General features: G+C 36.6%; 1 protein-coding gene across 2 annotated transcripts in view; it reads left to right on the top strand.

Moving 5' to 3' along the window:
* The window catches only part of KPNA1 (karyopherin subunit alpha 1), a 71,140-nt gene that overhangs the window by 35,325 nt on the left and 15,717 nt on the right, over positions 1-20,098 (top strand). For both annotated transcript variants that reach the window (XM_015471547.3, NM_001081733.2), the window contains 7 exon segments: positions 3,778-3,877; positions 6,117-6,211; positions 14,314-14,445; positions 15,450-15,538; positions 15,885-15,984; positions 16,535-16,698; positions 18,120-18,198. In XM_015471547.3, the coding sequence (XP_015327033.1) occupies positions 3,778-3,877; positions 6,117-6,211; positions 14,314-14,445; positions 15,450-15,538; positions 15,885-15,984; positions 16,535-16,698; positions 18,120-18,198 (759 nt within the window).

The following is a 20,098-nucleotide window of genomic DNA, read 5'->3' as shown; positions in this document are numbered from 1 at the left end:
ACCCATTTTGTAACTTTATTGAGGGTTACATAAACTTATCTGTAAATTATGCTTTACTTATATGGATATAACACTAGTCTAGGTTTTCAGTTTATTTTGATCAATTGTATATAATGTTTTAACAAATCATATATATATATACATGATTTTCAAAAAAAGAAAAATCTTTTTCTCTTCTACCTTACCCAATTTCTTTCCCCGCTGACAGCCACTGTTACTAAATTCTCAACTTATTCCTTTTGAGAAAAATCCCTTTCTTTTTGACAAATAATAGTATATTATGCACAGTATTTTACAGTTTTTTTTTTCTCTTTCAGTTTTTATGGACCAGCTTTCTTTTGGGATTAGAGCAGTTTAAATTGCTTTGAAATCTGTGTAAACGTGTTGCCAACACTATCATTTTGTGGTGAATTCTTACAGACTCTTCAGGAAGTTGAGCTGTCTTTTTTTTTTTTTCCAAGTAGATGTTAAATGATTATGACATATTTTGTGAACTGTATTAGGGTTCTACAGAGTTAATAGAACACATTTGGGGATTGGGAGAGAGGAAGAGAGAGATTGGTTGATCCATTGATTATTTGAGTTTTCAGTAATTGGCTCATGCAATTGTTGGAGCTGGTAAGTCTGAAATTTGTAGGGTAAGCTAGTAGGCTGGAAATTCAGGTAAAAGTTTGAGACTGATTTCCTTCTTTTAAGAAATCTCAATCTTTGCCCTTCAACTAATTGAATAAGGCCCATGCACATTTTGGAGGATAATGTGTATTGATTAAAATGTTAATCACATCTAAAAAATAACCTTTAGACAACATTTAGACAACGGCAACATTTAGACTGGTGTTTGTCCAAATGGCTGGGTACCACAACCTAACCAAGTTAACACATAAAATTAACTATCCCAATCTACTTCTTGTCATTGTGCCATCCATATGCAGGTCTTTAAACTGAGTCTCAGATAAAGACGATGACAAGATCATACATCCTCATAACATAATATAGCTGTCCTTCATGCAGCTAAAGATCTACTAATCTTTTCCTCAGAAGGGGAAAAGTCCTTGAGTGATGGTTATTTCACTCTTTGATATCCTTTAACTTGCTATGATGTAAAGTTAACTGTATTTAAATACTGTGAATGTAAAGTCAATATATCTTACATGATAAAGGGATAAGAGAGGGAAGAAAACAAAGATATTTGTGAAAGCATAGTCTTAACAGGATCATGTAGGCACTTTTGTTTATTCAGGAATCAGACTTATAAGTTTCAAAGTTACTTTGAAAAGTTACTTTTCTGACTCTTAAGAGCAGAATGCTTCATTCTCCCATGGGTTATTCTTGGACTCCCATGGACTGCAGCATGCCAGGCCTCCCTGTCCCTCTCCATCGCCCGGAGTTTGCCTAAGTTCATGTTCATTGCATCAGTGATGCTGACCAGCCATCTCATCCTCTGATGCTCTCTTCTTCTGCCTTCAATCTTTTGCAGCATCAGGGACTTTTCCAATTAGTCGTATGTTCGCATCAGATGACCAAAATACTGGAGCTTCAGCTTTAGCATCAGTCCTTCCAGTGAATATTCAGGATTGATCTCCCTTAAGATTGACTGCTTTGATCTTCTTGCTGTCCAAGGGACTTTCAGAAGACTTCTCCAGCACCACAGTTCGATGGCATCGATTCTTTGGTATTCTGCCTTCTTTATGGTCGAGCTCTCACAGTCATACATGACCACTGGGAAGACCATAGCCTTGACTATACGGATCTTTGTCAGCAGAGTAATGTCTCTGCTTTTCAACACACTGTCTAGGCTTGTCATCACTTCCTGCCAAGAAGCAATCATTTTCTGATATGGCTGCAGTCACCACCTGCAGTGATTTTGGAGCCTAAGAAGAGGAAATCAGTCACTATTTCCACCTTTTCCCCTTCTTTACCGTGCAGTAATGGGCCGGATGCCATGATACTAGTTTTTTAAATTTTTGGTCTTAAGCCGACTCTTTGACTCTCCTCCTTCACCCTCAAAAAGAGGCTCTTTAGTTCCTCTTCACTTTCTGCCATTAGAGTGGTGTCATCCGCATATCTGAGGTTGTTGATGTTTCTCCCACCTATCTTGATTCCAACTTGTAACTCATCCAGCCTGGCATTTCTCCTAAGCGTATAGGTTAAACAAATAGGGTGACAGCAGACAGTCCTATTGTACTCCTTTCTCAATCTTGAACTAATCAGTTTTTCCATATAGGGTTCTAACTATTGCTTCTTGAACCGTATACAGGTTTTTTAGGAGACAAGTAATATGGTCTGGTATTCCCATCTCTCTCAAGAGCTTTCCACAGTTGGTCATGATCTACATAGTCCAAGGCTTTAGCGTAGTTGATGAAACATAGATAGATGTTTTTCTGAAATTCCCTTACTTTCTCTATAATCCAGCAAATGTTGGCAATTTGATCTCTAGTTCCTCTTCCTTTTCTGAATCCAGCTTGGACATCTGGAAGTTCTTGGTTTACATAATGCTGATGCCTAGCAGGTAAGATTTTAAGCATGACCTTACTGGCATGGGAGATGAGTGCAATGGTTAGCACTCATCTGATTGTTAGCACATTCTTTGGTACTACCCTTCCTGGAAATTGGACTGAGGATTGACCTTTTCCAGTCCTGTGGCCGCTGCTGGGTCTTCCAGATTTGCTGACATAATGAATGCAAAACCTTGATGGCATCCTCCTTTAGGGATTTGAATAGTTCTGCTGGAATTTCATTGCATCCACTAACTTTATGAACAGCAGTGCTTCTTAAGGCCCACTTGACTTTGCATTTCAGAATGTCTGGCTCTGGGTAACTAATCACACCATTGTAGTAATCTGTTTCATTAAGATCTTTTTTATACAGTTCTTCAGTGTATTCTTTCCATCTTTTCTTGATCTCTTCAACATCTATTAGGTCTCCACCATTTTTATCCTTTATTCACTATTCTTAAGTGTTAGATATTGCTTACCAACCATCTAGCATTTACAACTTAGTGCAGTTTTCCTCTATTTATCTTATTATTACCTTTCATGAAATGATAAGAACTTTATTTCATTGTGACAAGTGATCCTGAGAAATAAGTTTACTAATGCTGAGGATGGGTTTTGGGAAAGCACTAAAACAGCAAGAGACTAGTGGGAAAGTGAAAGGTTTTTATAAAGCAAGACAATAGAAACTTTAAGAGTCAGCTGTTGAATTTGGTAGTGGCTAGAATCTGTGATTTATACAAGACTACTGTGTATTCATTCAGTAAATATTTGTTGAGCATCTACAGTATGCCAGCCATCAGGGATAAAGTAGTAAGATAGGGTGTTTGGCTTTCGTGAAGCTTATAGAATACTGGGGGACCTAAACAATAAACAGGTAACTAAGAAGAATGATAGTGAAAAGGGCTGGGTATAGGATTAAAGTGGAATGATGTGGTAGAGAGAGAGGAGCTGCTTTAGATTTGGAGGCCAGGAAAAGCCTTGTTTTAGAACTTAACATTTAATCTGAATGCAAGGAACAGCCAGCCATGTGTTGAGCAGGAGAGGAAGAAGAATAAATGCCTTATCTTAGTGTTTACTATTAAGGTTACTTTCTCAACAGTTGTGAGTTTTTTAATGATAGACAAAGATTTTTGGCTTCATTGTATTATTAATCATCTCATGCATTTATACATGCAAAGATTATGCTACCTTTCTGTAACTCAGTAACTTGGCCACTTATCTTTGTTTTCCTTTGAATTTAAGTTAAAATTTTATTATATATGCTTTTTATTTGTGATTCCAGGGTGGTGTTATTACTTCTGACATGATTGAAATGATATTTTCCAATAGCCCAGAGCAACAGCTTTCAGCAACACAGAAATTCAGAAAACTGCTTTCAAAAGGTGAGTTCTGAATATGTTAAGTATTTTTCATTTATGTACAGAATATTACTTTCCCATAATCTATTTTTTACACATAGATAGCTTGCTTTGGAGTATGTCTATCAACAGAATAAAAGGATGCTTATAGACATGGCTAGTTTTTTAATTTCTTTTTTTATTTGTGTGATCTTACCAGTACCAGAAGGTAGCATTATTTTCCTATCTGAGGCATTTTATAAAAGGTCTTAAAGTGATAAGAGTAGCAACATTTCATGTTAATTTAAAATGAGAAACTCCACTCTCTTTTAAGAAAAACTTAAAGTATCACTTGGAAGAGTAGTGATTATTGATTTTAATGTTAGCAGTTTATTGCTGATTTAAGTATGGATTTATTAGTGGAGAGGATAACTGCCTTTTTTTTTTTTTTTTGGGTATAATTAGAGTAGGATGAGATGTGATACTTCTTGTCTTCTGAGCACGTAAGAACTCTGGAACTCTAAGCCATATGGAAATATTGATAGTAAATACTTAAAATAGTTGGCCTTCCTTCCTGCCCCCCAATAGTAGGTTATGGTTATTTGGAATCATTAGTGATAAATTAATATATCTCTTGAAGATAACCAGAATGAAAACGTAGCACCATGGAAAAAGATAATTGTTTTGTGCACAGCAACCTGTAAAAATACCTCCCTCCCCCCCACCCCCTTCTAAAAATGTCTTACCTCTTTTCAGCATGCTGAAATGATTTTCTCAGACAGTGTGGTTTTCTAAGGCTTTTTGCCACATTGCTCCTTCCCTGCCTGTATTCTGGTTTGCCAGCCATTCTTAAAATGTGATAATTAGAATATGATACTTATTACATTCTTATTACTCTAAAGTGTGTGGGAGATTGTCTTCCTTGTCTTGAAACTATATATGCCAATAATGTACTTCAGGCTAGCATCATTTATTTTGGTGGCCATGGCATAGTAATGTTTCATTGTCTTTTCAACAGTCTATACTCCCTAGTGGAGAAGGCAATGGCACCGTACTCCAGTACCCTTGCCTGGAAAATTCCATGGATGGAGGAGCCTGGTGGGCTGCAGCCCATGGGGTCGCTAAGAGTCAGACACGACTGAGCGACTTCACTTTCACTTTTCAGTTTCATGCATTGGAGAAGGAAATGGCAGCCCACTCCAGTGTTCTTGCCTGGAGAATCCCAGGGACAGGGGAGCCTCGTGGGCTGCCATCTATGGGGTCGCACAGAATCGGACACGACTGAAGTGGCTTAGCAGCAGCAGCATACTCCCTAGTACTTTCCTTTATGAACTGTTTTTAGGTTTTGTCTATGTAGCCATGTGAATTTTTTAAATTGCGTTAAAATATCAATGTTACTTTACCCCTGTTGTTTTATTGCCAGCTTATTGTTGGCTTATTGTTCTTTCTATATGTTGTTTCTATATGTTGTTTCTGTAATCTAGCATATTAATGACTTCATTTTTATTGTAATCATCAAATTTATTTGTTGTGTTTATATGAATGGTTGATAAAAATGTTGAACCAGGCAGAGGATATGTCATTAGAGCTTGCACCAAATTAACATTGAACCATTAGTCATCTCTTTCCAGTGAGTCCATTGACTTGGCTGAGAGTCCCTAGTAGTGCTGTTATCCAGCTTCTTACAGAGCCACATGAATGTCATCAAAAACTTCGTCAGATCTGTTGCTGAAATTACAATGCTAATTGTTTAGGACATTTCTTATCTATTTACCCAATACATTTCTGTTGACTGACTTTATTTATAAGATACTCTGTGTCATAAATGAAAATGAGATTAATTTGGCAAGTCATTCTTATTTTTGCTGGCACCTACTTATCACTATAGCTGTAAAATTAGATCCTGTAAAATCAGAATCTCCTAATCCAGTTTCTTAAGACAATTTATATTAAAAAAAAAAAAAAAAAAAAAGACTTAACAGTGGTTGTCTTTTAATGTTTTCCCCCTACTTTGTAAGTTTTCTAAAATAATAGAGGCAGTAATTTTTAGGAATTCTGCCCATCATTTCATGTTAAGGTGTCCCTTATTTTGAAATCTTTTAAGCAACCCTAGTTTCAGAGTGACCGAACTCAATTTTACATTTTCTTTTTCTTTTTTAGATTTCCAACATGAAAGAGATGCTTAAATTGAGGGAGGGCTATTATGAAGTAAGTTTGAGCTTTATAAAGTCCTTGACTTGAAATCAAAGGATTGTTTTTCTTCTTTTATTTTATGGGGAGACAGAACCTAATCCTCCTATTGATGAAGTCATCAGCACACCAGGAGTAGTGGCCAGGTTTGTGGAGTTCCTCAAACGAAAAGAGAATTGTACACTGCAGGTGCGGACCATTTTCATTTCTTGCCTTATATTTTAATTTCCATTGCAAAGTTATGTTTTGTATACAGATTTGTTACTTATTTTAATCTAGTTGAAGGATTAATTTTTTGATAGTGATGTTCTTGACAACCCATTGCAAGCTGCTTTCATTCCTTGTAAACATCCAGGTCCTTGGTTTTACTGTTTAAAATTCTTGTCATTTTTACTCATGTAAAAGATTATATTTTATGATGACTATGGATCATACTTAGCTGGTAGGGAATTGTTTGCAGTAGAGGACGACCTATTAAGGACCTAATGCGGACTCTGTAAAATTTGGTTTTGAAGGATTTTTAGATTATACTTGTTGGCTTTTTTGGGGCTTTGTAACATGGGCTAGATCAGAGACTCACTGATTCCCAAACCTGGTTCTAATTAATCTTCTCCCCCGCTCACCCCAAAAGAGTTGACAAGAACGTAGCCTTTTTGGGAATCTGGGTGCCTTCTCCTGTGTTAATTTACTCTGTCAGTACTGTTGTATAGGAATTCCAAGAGAAAATTCTATAACTTTGGTGTTAGATAATTTTTACAGTAAAAGAACCATGAACTGACTTGCATCTTGGAAGTTAGCTATAAATTTAAAAATACTATATTGTTTCTGAATAGTCAGATTTTAAGTAAACTGGTAATCTTTCAGTAGCTAGACTTCCTTGTAGTAATTAGCTGAATCAATTTCTGTGTTATTCTTTAACAAATTTATGTGATTCCTAAATTCTCACTTATAGGATCTTTTCTGAGGGATTCAAACCTTTTAGAAAGATTCTGCAACTCTAAAGATCAGTTAGGTCCCATGCAGATTACAAAATGGCTTATTTTTCCAAGTAGATACTTGCTAATAACAAGTTAATCATAAAGATAACTTTCACCCTCTTGTATAATTACCTTTGCCTTACTCTAAGGCTGCAGTAAGGACTGGGGTATTTTTTAATAAGTAATAGCTCCTCTCCCCAGGTTCCTTACTGTCCAGAGCACTATTGATAATTCATAAGCTTGATGCTTTGTCTTGATATTTTCTCTCCTTTCTTCCCATCCCATCTTTGTCTTTCTTTTACTCTTTGTTGCGGTGATGAGTTCCTTCCAGAGGAAAAACAAGAAATCCAGAAAAGGTAGAGTACTTCAGTGTCCCATCAGTTTTCTTCTCCAGTTTGACACTTACTGATTCCCAAGTTCATTTGAATTAAGATTCTGTTTTGCTAGCTGCCTCCTGGATTGTAATTCTGATCCCCATGTAAGGCCAGGATCACCATACACATGGAAAATAATCAGGTTCACCTAGAGAGCAAAGAAAGAGGACTTTTCTCAGGAAAAAAAAGGAAATCCAGACAACCAACACTGCAGAGATCAGAGCCTGAGCCCCTAAGCAACCTGTCAAGAGAACCACAGGGACCAAATGAAGAGCCTTACTGCAGTTTATCATTTGAAAAGCTTTATAGGAAGAGGGAGGTAGGGAAAATTACCATTTTGTTTATGTGAAAATATGTTTCTTTCCTGTCCCTGACAGCAAGAGTAATTTTGAGATCCTAAATTTACTCTTGGACTTGGTTTTTAGTAGATGGTTGAAGAGGTCCAGTTCCTTAATGGATTCATTAAAGGAAGGTGGTACATCTAGTCCTAAGATGAAAAATGTCAGAGAATTGGATCTTTCCCCATTCCTACCCTCTCCAGTCCTCTCTAAAGAGCGCAGTATATTCTCTCAGACAATTCCATCTCCTAGCTAACACTTGTAAATTCTACATCATTTTGATTTTGTAATCCTGGAGTTTGTATCTTAACATATCTGAAGATAAAAGCCTTCAGAAATCTTTAATTTGCTTGTATCAAAATTCTCAGATTCCTCCCTTGTACAGACTATTTATTAAGCTGAAAGATGAAGAAATGATTCCTCTGGAAGTGACCACCTCATGATTTTCACCTTAGCAGTCCAAAGACTGAGAGAGAAAACAAACCTGTCATCATCCTCAGATTTTCTTCTGTGTACATTTAACATAGTATTCTTTCTCCAGTGTGACTAATGGGTAATCTTGACTACCCCAAAAGCAGGAGGAATAAATATATTCCAAGAGGCTTCATGGTCAAATAATTAGGCATACTCTGGGAAACTTGGAGAGTACTCCTTCCTCTGTCTCCTTGGAGAGCACTAGGATGTGAGTTGTCACTGATACTCCTACTGCATATTGGAAATTTGAATAGTGTGTCTTTTGGAATGAGATGTTTGCCATTTCTCTTCCAGAAAGAGAGTAATAATACATAGTCATGATAGCTTAACTCACTAATAAATCCTTGGACAAATGTAATCCCTTCATTCCATATACAAAGAATTGTGAATCTTAGTGAAGGGTCTCTTTACTGTCTTTCTGGCTTTCCTCATCCCCAAACCAATGGGGTGTTGCAAACCAAGGTGATAAAAATGCCTGCTTTTGGCAGTGCTACCTAAATACTCACTTGCCCTCAAATGAGATGATCATGGATGGAATCTAGGACTTTGGAAGCAGACTATGCCATTTAACTAACAGCGTTCTCAAGCTTGGTAACATGTGGGTCTCAGAATACTTGAGCCCTTGACATGAGATTGGTCTGCCTCATGGTGTATTCCCTGGACCCACTTTGTTTGCATTTTTGAGTCCAGGTCCAACATTTTTGTACTATCCTTTGCAGTGCTGAGATGTATTCCCAAACCTTCTTATAGAAACTTACAAAAATAGCTAGAATATAAGTAAATTGCCTCTTAGTTCCAGTCATTAAACAGATATTCCTCTTAAAGTTGTAAATTTGAGTTAAATTAGTTTTCCCATTTCTACCTTTCTTGTTAACACTACAAGCTTAATGTGATAAACTGCAGTAAGCCTTCATCCTCCTATGTTTTTCCCATCTTCATTGAGCCCTCTACCTATCTTGAAAGGTTGCTCAGATGACTCAGGCACTGTTCTCTCCAGAGTTTGATATCTGGGTTTATTTTTCTGATGTGAGCCTCTCTTTTCACTTGCTCTCCAGGTGAGCCTGGCATTTGCTAGGAACCAGAGTGGAACCGGCAAAGTGGCCAGCAACAGAGTCCTGATCCAAATGGAGAAAGGGAGCCAGGCGTACTTCAACCTGGAGTGGGAAACTTGATAGGAGGTCAGAAGTACTTCAGTTTTGGATTCTCATTTTCCTTATTTAAGGAACTGGGCACCAAAAGGTAGAGATTGAGAAGAGAAAGAGAGAACATAACAAATCTTCAGTGTGCCCTTCAGATTTCAGTTGTAGGCTTATTTAGAAATTTCTGGACAGTGAAAAATAAGTGGAATTAAAATTTGTAAGCAGTCACAGCTGAATGACAGGTTGTTTCCTCGCATGATGCCATTCTTAGAACACTAAGAATATAGTAGTTTAGAACAACAAAGAGGAGTAAAGATTATAGTTATTTTGGGTATTACTTCTGATGGTACCATTTCTTGGATTTTTTTCATTTCATCATGTTGCTGAGTTTTTCTTGAGTTGCATGGTTACTTAGATTACCTTTTCTGGCCACTTCTGTATAACTTTATGCAGTTGTTTTTGTTATCAACTCTCGTGTTAGAATCTAGTCTGGGACCTGAGGCTGAAACATTCACCACACTCAAAAAGTAATGACTGTAATACCCAGTGAAAGAGAAACATAGTTCAAAGTTCACCCAGTTTTTTAAAAACATACTTACATATTAAATACATGTAAACACAAGAAGAAAGTTGCTTCTTGCAGCACTTTAATAGGAGTTTAACTCATGGGGAATTCTCAGCCTGTCCCTCCCTTTCTCTCTCTGTTTCTGTCTCTTACATACATACATAGATGTCACACATACACACTGGTGTAGAAAATTGTACAGAGCTTGATAAGTTTTTACAAGGTAAACATCACAGTAATCTTCACCATTTGTGTGTGTGTGTGTGTGTGTGTATATTTTAACGCCTCATTAATCCATGAATATGATTTGGTTTTCAATGGCTCTCTGGTTATAGTTATTCATCTCCTTTTGTCTCCAGTAATGGCAAAATTACTTTCTGATTTCCATTCTCACCAAGAGAGTCTTTGACTCTTCTTTGGATTCAGGTTATAATCATTATGTACTTCTTAGTAATAAACACAACTCTGGTACATTCTTTTGTTGAAAAGTCCTAATTTCCAATTTTCTTCCATTCATGTTCTGGCTATTATTTGCTTATTCTCCATTTTACTAATCATTATCACTCTTATTTTTTTTTTCTCCATTTTATTCACTTCTTTGGCATCTAGAATTCTTTCTCTGGGAGACCTTTGGTGCTGAACCTCATCAAACAGCAGTTTGAATTTTGGGAGCAATTAGTATTCTGATTTCTTCTCATTGATAACTCTGTGTGTGTTGTGTTCAGTTGCTTCAGTCACGTCTGACTCTTTGTGACCCTATGGACTGTAGCCCGCCAGGCTCCTCTGTCCACGAAATTTTCCAGTAAGAATACTGGAGTGGGTTGCTGTACCCTTCTTCAGGGGATTTTCTCAAGCCAGGGATTGAACCCTCATCTCCTGCATTGCAGGCAGATTCTTTACCACTGAGCCTCCAGGGAAGCCCTGATAACTCTTTAATATATTGTTTATTTACTCAGGTTGTTGTTACCATTTCTTTTGCATCAAAATCTCATTGCAAACCTTTTCTCTCTTTGATATAGATTGCTGTCTGTGCTGATTTTATTCATTTTTTACAGGTTGCTTTTCCTCAGAGTTTTCATTTTTTTTTTTTTTTTTTAATTTTATTTTATTTTTAAACTTTACATAATTGTATTAGTTTTGCCAAACATCAAAATGAATCCACCACAGGTATACATGTGATCCCCATCCTGAACCCTCCTCCTCAGATGCTGATGACTCTGTTGAACTTGGAGGCTTCCTTCTTGTAGGAGAGTTTGCTTTTGTACTCACTTCAAATGTCTCTCTTAAACTAGTTAATTTTCCTAGTAAGCAAAAGAAACTACTTTGTAGGTGAACTGTGTTCCTTTCAGCTTTTCCTAAATAATCTGGCATGTCATTAATCGAAATTACTTGCCCTGGATACCAAAACCACAAGCAATTGAAAGGCTCTTGTCATTATTACAGGTTTGTTTCAGAGAGGAAACTGATTTGGTCCATAAGCCTACTATCTATCTATCTTGTTAGTTTCGACTTACATTACTCAAATCATTAGTGATCATTGGATATTTTGCTGATAGTTTCCTCATTAATAAACTAGAAAACCAAGGCGTCTCTGGCTGGGTTGTTGTAAGGAACAGCTAAGAGTATGTGAATAATCCTTTTAAAATATAAAGGCCTGTATAAATGTCAGGTTTCAACTCAGATTGAAAAGGGCTAGAACATTGGTTTGGGTAGTAATTTAATTACAGAGGTGATTTAAAATGAGTTTTTATTTTGTTATATTCAGTGTTTCAAAGTCTCCTGAACTTATCAGTTCAGTTCAGTCGCTCAGTTGTGTCCGACTCTTTGCGACCCCATGAACTGCAGCACGCCAGGCCTCCCTGTCCACCACCAACTCCCGGAGTCCACCCAAACACAGGTCCATTGAGTCAGTGATGCCATCCAACCATCTCATCCTCTGTCTTCCCCTTCTCCTCCTGCCCTCAATCTTTCCCAGCATCAAGGTCTTTTCAAATGAGTCAGCTCTTTGCATCAGGTGGCCAAAGTTTTGGAGTTTCAGCTTCAACATCAGTGCTACCAGTGAACACCCAGGACTGATCTCCTTTAGGATGGACTGGTTGGATCTCCTTGCAGTCCAAGGGACTCTCAAGAGTCTTCTCCAACACCACAGTTCAAAAGCATCAATTCTTCACTCTCAGTTTTCTTTATAGTCCAACTCTCACATCCATACATGACCACTGGAAAAACCATAGCCTTGACTAGACGGACCTTTGTTGGCAAAGTAATATCTCTGTTTTTTAATATGCTGTCTAGGCTGTCATAACTGTCCTTCCAAGGAGTAAGCGTCTTTTAATTTCATGGCTACAATCACCATCTGCAGTGATTTTGAAGCCCCCAAAAAATAAAGTCAGCCACTGTTTCCACTGTTTCCCCATCTATTTGCCATGAAGTGATGGGACCAGATGCCATGATCTTAGTTTTCTGAATGTTGAGCTTTAAGCCAACTGTTTCACTCTCCTCTTTCACTTTCATCAAGAGGCTCTTTAGTACTTCTTCACTTTCTGCCATAAGGGTGGTGTCATCTGCATATCTGAGGTTATTGATATTTCTCCGGGCAATCTTGATTCCAGCTTGTGCTTCCTCCAGCCCAGCGTTTCTCATGATGTACTCTGCATAGAAGTTAAATAAGCAGGGTGACAATATACGCCTTGATGTACTCCCTTTCCTGTTTGGAACCAGTCTGTTGTTCCATGTCCAGTTCTAACTGTTGCTTCCTGACCTGCATACAGGTTTCTCAAGAGGCAGGTCAGGTGGTCTGGTATTTCCATCTCTTTCAGAATTTTCCACAATTTGTTGTGATGCACACAGTCAAAGGCTTTGGCATAGTCAATAAAGCAGAAAGAGATGTTTTTCTGGAACTTTCTTGCTTTTTCCATGATGCAGCAGATGTTAGCAATTTGATCTCTGGTTCCTCTGCCTTTTCTAAAACCAGCTTGAACATCTGGAAGTTCATGGTTTACGTATTGCTGAAGCCTGGCTTGGAGAATTTTGAGCATTACTTTACTAGCGAGTGAGATTATAGTAAGGAGTTATCATGCAAAAAAAAGTCCCTTTAACTGTGGTGCTCCTAGTCTGGCCTCCCTGGTGCTGTAATATCAGTGTCCTAACTGGCTATCAGACCACTTTATTTCACATTTATAGGTTTTTTTTTTAATATCCCCTTCTTTAAGTGTCTTCTGCTATGAATTTACTGACATTCATTCATGTATCTTTGGACTGTGCTAATCAAATTGCTTTCCTGTTTCTTTCATTTTCCCATACCCCAAGTGATTGATTTATTTTTCTATATGACAGCTACCTTTCGGTAGACCCAAAAGCTTGAGAATCACAGCTCCATTTTTTGATGATTTTTAAATTGAGATTCTCATTCAAGTGGCATATCTCTAAATTTTTTTGCCCCCACATGTATGCTTCATTAAAGAATATTAAATAGGAGACAGAACAGGAGAAGGAAGTAAAGCTGAAATTTAATTAAGAACTCTAAATAGGATTTTGAGAGTTCATTCTTGGATTTTAGGAGTTCATTCTTGGATTTCATCTTATTGAGCTTAAGAGTCAAGGTACCATAGAGATGTGTACAATTAATAATGTGCTGTATTTTTTGTTGGCCATAATTTCCTTCATACCTTTTGTTTACCAGTTTATTAACCTTTAGGAATGCTGTTTTTAAAAAAGTCTTACCTCTGTGCCTTGGTTTGAAGGCTGCTCATTTATTGGAATCTCTTATGGTCTAAAGCTGCCATTTCTGTTAGTTGTATGCCTGTTAACTCCTTTTGGTCTGCTTAATCATTTAAATTGTCTTCTGCCTTTTTCACTCTGCCTATATTTTATACATTTTACACTAATATTGTTTCCCCATTTCACTTTTCCTATTTTATAGAAATTATTTAATTTTTTATTAGATAATAAACATGGTATAAGGCTAAAGGTTACATAAAGGTTTTACTCTAATAAGTGTTTATCCTTCCTGTACTTGTTTCTGATTCACCTAGACCTCTCTATGTAAGTAGCAAATATTTACAGTTTATTATGATTCCTTTAAGAGATATCCTGTGCAATAAGTAAATTAATGCATATATTCTTTCTTAACCCTTTTGAAAAATACAGTACGGTACCAAACACTCCCTCATTCTTCTTATGGTCTCATGTCAGCTCTATCTTGATCTGAAATTTTAGACACCCAGAGTTCCTGATGAAGGTTATTTCTTTGGGAATTCTTCTATTAAATTAATATAGTATTTACCTGATAGATTATATTCAAATAATGATCTCAGATTCTTTTTTCATGCATAGAAAACATTCTTTTTTTTTTTAAGAAAACCTTATTGTTGTAAGTAAACCTATTAAATTCTACTAAGATAATGAAATTATTTTTATCTTTATAGTTTGAATCAGCTTGGGTACTGACAAATATTGCTTCAGGAAATTCTCTTCAGACCCGGATTGTGATTCAGGCAGGAGCTGTGCCTATCTTCATAGAGTTGCTCAGCTCAGAGTTTGAAGATGTCCAGGAACAGGTAAAAGATGAAACAAGTAAAGAGAAGCAGGTTAAAGAATACAGTTTTTCCCTGAGTCTTATATTCAAGAGTCTTAGTGTTACCACTTGGATACGACAGTCCATGGTTCTCACATGGAGTGTTCCAGAAATCTAAACGTAACCCAAATAGGACGTTTCATAGTGAATATAGGCAGAACATCTCCTAGAAACATAACCGTTTTTCTATTCCAACCCTGAAATTCTTGAAGTCTTATACATTTAAGACCATGTAAGGTCTTACATTTTTTTTTTGTAATACTCTTTGGTGTTGATTGAAGTAGCAAGTCTTTGTTACTTTTGGCAGAAAATCACTTAGAAAAAATGCATTTTTAATTACTGCAAACTTTGTCAAACTCATAAATACAAATTGTTACTAAATGAGTATGATTTTATTCTACAATTTTATTAAGGTATAATCAACCTACGGTAAACTGCATATGGTTAAAGTGTATAATTTGTAAGTTCTAACATATGTATTTACCCATGAAAGATTATAGTCAAGATTGCTAGTATATCAACCTCCCAAAATTGAGTCAAGTTTTCTGCATTTTTATTGCTCTTAATTTCTTGGCTCACTGTTTTCTTTTGTAAGCAAGGTTAAAATACATTTTAAATCAGCTGAGTAAACCATTTGGATCTCTGCCATGTTCCAAGGGCTGCATGGAGTGTTACTTAACAATAAGACCCCCTAACGTAAAGAATATATATAAGAACTGGTACCTCTTTTTAATGACTTCACTACCATGAGTATATTCACATGTATACTTTTAATATTACTGATCTTCTACCAGTCCCATAACAGTTTCATTTGACTCCCTGATGAGTGATCTTAGAGGTGTTAATAGTTAATGTCCATGTACAATATGTTGATTAGCTACTGTATTATTTTGTAAAGAGTTTTTGTAGTATGTTTGCATCTTTTTTGAAAGAACTATGAAAAGATTAAACTCTGCAGCCTGTCATTAATGAATAATTCTTTCACAGGCCGTCTGGGCTCTTGGCAACATTGCTGGAGATAGTACCATGTGCAGGGACTATGTCTTAGACTGCAATATTCTTCCCCCTCTTCTGCAGTAAGTTTCTTTCTTTTTTGTGGGTAATAAAAATATGGGAAGTTCCTCAGAAACGAGTGCATCTTTGGAAATCATTTTGGATTTCCTAGTGTTGCTTTTCATTACAAATATTTTCTCACTAACTTGTTCAGCTCATTTCCTTGGGCACTCTCTCTTATTCAGGTGTGTAAAAAGAAGTGCCAATATTCTGAATTCTTTGTGTTAGAATTAAACTTTATTGTTCTGGAGAAGAGCTGTTTGAAGACATCTGTCTATCAATAGCATTAAGTGGTTAAATATTTATCATATGCTATCAGAGAATTGATGCCCATTATATCATTTACCAATTGCATCATTATGCTTATAGGTTATTTTCAAAGCAGAACCGCCTGACTATGACCCGGAATGCAGTATGGGCTTTGTCTAATCTCTGTAGAGGGAAAAGTCCACCTCCAGAATTTGCAAAGGTAAGGATTATGCTTGTGGGAAATTGGCAGAAAAAGTACAGTTAAAAGAGTGTAGCAACCAATGTTAATGTGAATAGAAAGAATAATTTTTGATAAACTAAAATGTTAGAATTTTGTTTCTAGAAAACTAGGTCTTTGTTTTTGTTTGAATTTGGAATAAATCTTCACTGCCTGTAGAAAGCTCTGAACTAACCTTAAATGTGGCATTTTTTTTCATAACAAAGTATCTAAAATGTAGAATTTCCTAGCTTTAGCACTTAGGGAAATTACTTTATCTGTGATCCACAGAGAGTATTTTGATAAGGAATCCCACCCTTAGAATTGGTATATATTAAACTTTGCTCTTTGAAATTGTTTTCCTTGGGCATTGACTATTTCATCAAAGTAAACTGCAAGGTGGAAATGTCATTTGGCCACTTATTACGCCATCTCTAGAAGGATTAATCACTCCAGAAGTCACCAGGTGTGTGCCTGGTTGCTTTCTGGATCCCCACTCCTCACTTGCTTTTATTTTATTGAATTTCATAATCGTGTCACCTTTCCTTTACAGGTTTCCCCTTGTCTGAATGTGCTTTCTTGGTTGCTATTTGTCAGTGACACTGATGTACTGGCTGATGCCTGCTGGGCCCTCTCATATCTATCAGATGGACCCAATGATAAAATTCAAGCAGTCATTGATGCAGGAGTATGTAGGAGACTTGTGGAGCTGTTGATGTAAGATATCTTTAAGAAAGTGTGTTCTTTTGTCTCTCCTACTAGTATTCTAGTTGCTGATACTCAAATATTAATGTATTATACTGATTTGTTGTGCTTTGTGCTACTGTCCTTTGTTACTTTGTTATATTCACATTAAATGTTTGTTTTTTTGTTTTGAGGGTTATAAAGAGCCTCTCACTTGTCCTCTGTAAGCAGCCCTTCAGCAAAAACATTTGGAAAACTCTGATCTATTTAATTCTAGCTCATACTTAGTATTCTGAGACAAACCACTGGATGGCAAACATCTTTTGTCTCATGTAGTCTAGGCTCACTTAGTCTAAGCTCTTTAAAGCTTAACCTAGACTAATGTCAGACTTTGACTTTTATTTTGCTATATCTCTTTGGATCCCTTTCATTTATGAAGTAGAAGATATACTGATGGCATAACTAATTTGAGACTGTATTAATCAAATTTTTAGAAAATAACTATTGAAGGAAAAATTAGAGTGATAACATAATGGGGAAATAGTATAATTACAAGCCATGTGAAATTTATTGGAGTAAGTACAAAATAGATGGAAGGAAACATTGTCCCAAAGATGACACATCGAATGGATTAGATAATATAATATATAGAGTATAAAACTCTGGGATGATAGCTGGCTACAGACTGGGTACAGATCAGTAGCATAATGCTTTTGTGTATTAAAAGCAGTGTAATGCTGGAGGAGTCACAAGTACAGCATTCAGAATCTGGGAAGTAATCTTTTGTACTCTTTAATCACTTTTACTATATATTTTTACCATTTCTTGTTGGTCATCATATCTTAAATGTGAAGAAACTGGCATAGTTTTGAGAAGAGTGATCAATCTCATTAAACAGGAGAGAAAAGATATTTAAGGAAAGTTAAAGGATATTAACTTATTTAGCCTGAAGTCAAAACTTAATATCTGTCCTCAGATATGTAAAAGATTTTGGAGGGGGTTTTCAGACCACCAAGTTAGCAGAAGTTTAGTAAAAAGAGTTTAGTATTTGAAGTATGGAGCCTGACTCATTTTCAAGGTAGTTCAACTGTTGACATGTTTTTATTTCTGTGAAAATGAAATAATTTGTAAAACTTTAAAAAGTGGTATATAAATGTTACTGTTGCTGTTATCTCAGCAACCATGGAAACCAAGAGGAAATGAAACCTGTTTTAAAGAATGAGAGGGAAAAGTTGGACTCTAGGTGATGAAATACTTGGGAAAGGTTTTTAGAAAAGATGTGTAGCTTTTATCCAAAAATATTAAATAAGGGAAAGACAGTCCTTCTTGGATACACCAAAAACATTTCCTCATCCTGATAGGGTTCCTTGTACCTTTCTGGTTTTAGCTCTAAGGAAAGGAATTTGCAGATGTTACTGTTGGATATAAGACATCTTTTCTTTTTATGGTTGCAGGCATAATGATTATAAAGTGGTTTCTCCTGCCTTGCGGGCTGTTGGAAACATTGTCACAGGAGATGATGTTCAGACACAGGTATGAATAAATGGTAACTTTTTTTTCCTTCCAAAATAGCACATTGACCACCCCCCCACCCCTCTCCATGAGTATGTTTCTGTTACAGTATTTTTAACTCCCTATTATTGGGGAGAATTGATACTTTGTTTCATTAATGTTTGTTAAATGTTAGCTTTGGCAGCTACTTTCAATACCTTCACTACTTGTATCTCTGTCTTGATCTACTGCTTGTAGCAGTCTTGGGTTCCTGAGGAGCCTGGTGGGCTCCTTGGGGTCACAAAGAATCAGATACAACTGAGGGACTGGCCACACACACAATAGTGCAACTTATCCTTTTGGTTAGGTTTATTTCTCACTACTTCTACTTGAAGGGATTCCTGTGAGCATCAGAAGTTTCCAGTAGCATCCTTTCTTTCAGCTTCATCTCCTCTTCCCTGGTAGCTTCCTCCTTTCTGTACATGGTAAGTTTCCTAAGTGAGGAGGATCTTCCCTCCCAGTTCATAATGTGATCCTCTAATCCACTCAACTTTTATATCAAGATATGTCACTCATGGTGGATTCTTCTAGCTATTTTTATTCTTGATCCCTCAGATGCATTGGCATCATCTTTAAAATTATCTTCCTAGGCTTCTGTGATGTTGAAGTATTTTGGGTCTCCTGCCTCATTGACCATTGGTTTTTCTTTAGCAAGCTCCTTTACCTGTTCTTTTCTCTTTATGGGATTATCCTCTGTAGGGGATTAGGTTTCAGCTTTAGCTCTTTCTTAACCAGCTCTGACTTTCAGCAAGACATTTAATGTCTTTACTTTTCTAATCTATAAAATTAAGGAGACTTTGTTCTCAGTTGTCTTCCAGCTCTTAATATTTACTTTAAAATGATTCTGTCCACAGAGGAACTGTTGTTTTTCCTGGTATATCTGGCCCTCTGCTTATTTACGTTCCTGTCTTGGTGAATGACCCCAGCGGTCACCCAAGCCAAAAACCCGGACATTAGTTTGGTTACTGCCTTTCTTCTATCTTTCTTATCAGTCCCTAATGATGGTCATCTCTACTTACTCCTTGCAGTGCTTAGTTCACACATTTCTTACTGTACTATTCCCATGTCGCCAGAAGGATGCTTGTAACATGCAAATTTGATCGTCTCATTCTCTTAAAATCTTTTTATAGCCCCCGATTGTTCTTGGATAGTGTTCTAATATCCTTTAAAGTCTGGCACCTGTATAATGAAATGCTATGCAACAGAATGAAGAACCTATTAAGCATGTTTTAATACACAGAATGTTTTTCAGGTTCTGTTGTTCAAAAAGGAAAACGAGACACAGAATAGTGTGTAGCATACATTACTATTTGTGTAAGAGTGGTGGAGAGGAGAAAAAAACAATACATGTGTGTTTGTAATTGCATAAAATTTCTCAGGAAGCACACACAGGAAGCTAATAACATGGTTGTCTCTGTGGTTAGCTGGGGTATAGGAATGGAAAGGAAGCTTAAAACTATATAGTCCTTTTTATTTTCTGAATTTTAAAACCATATCAGTGTATTTGCTATTGAAAGTTTGTCTACCCCTTCCCATGCCATGCTCTATGCTTTTGCCATGTCATGTTTATTCCTGTGTAATAGCTGTGACACACCCGGATTCTGAGATTTAACACAGAGCTTGCTTCCCTTGGCATGGAATATATGTCTCCATCCCCCATCCCTGCTCTGACCAGTCCCTCACACAAACTCGCACTCTGCCATTAATGTCTTGTCATTCTTCAAGTCTTGCTATTAATTTTCTCTGAGAAGCTAACTCTTAAATTAGGTACTCCCTCCTTTGTTTCATCTGTCATAGCACTTACCACTGTATAACTGTCTGCTAGATTGTAAGCTTATAGAAGTGGAACTGTGTCAATCTTGTTCACTTTTGTTCTTCTATA

This window comes from Bos taurus, chromosome 1, assembly GCF_002263795.3.
Source record: "Bos taurus isolate L1 Dominette 01449 registration number 42190680 breed Hereford chromosome 1, ARS-UCD2.0, whole genome shotgun sequence".
In the NCBI taxonomy this organism is placed as follows: Eukaryota; Metazoa; Chordata; class Mammalia; order Artiodactyla; family Bovidae; genus Bos; species Bos taurus.
Note: the sequence above shows the minus strand (reverse complement) of the source record. Positions and strands in the feature narration are given on the sequence as shown.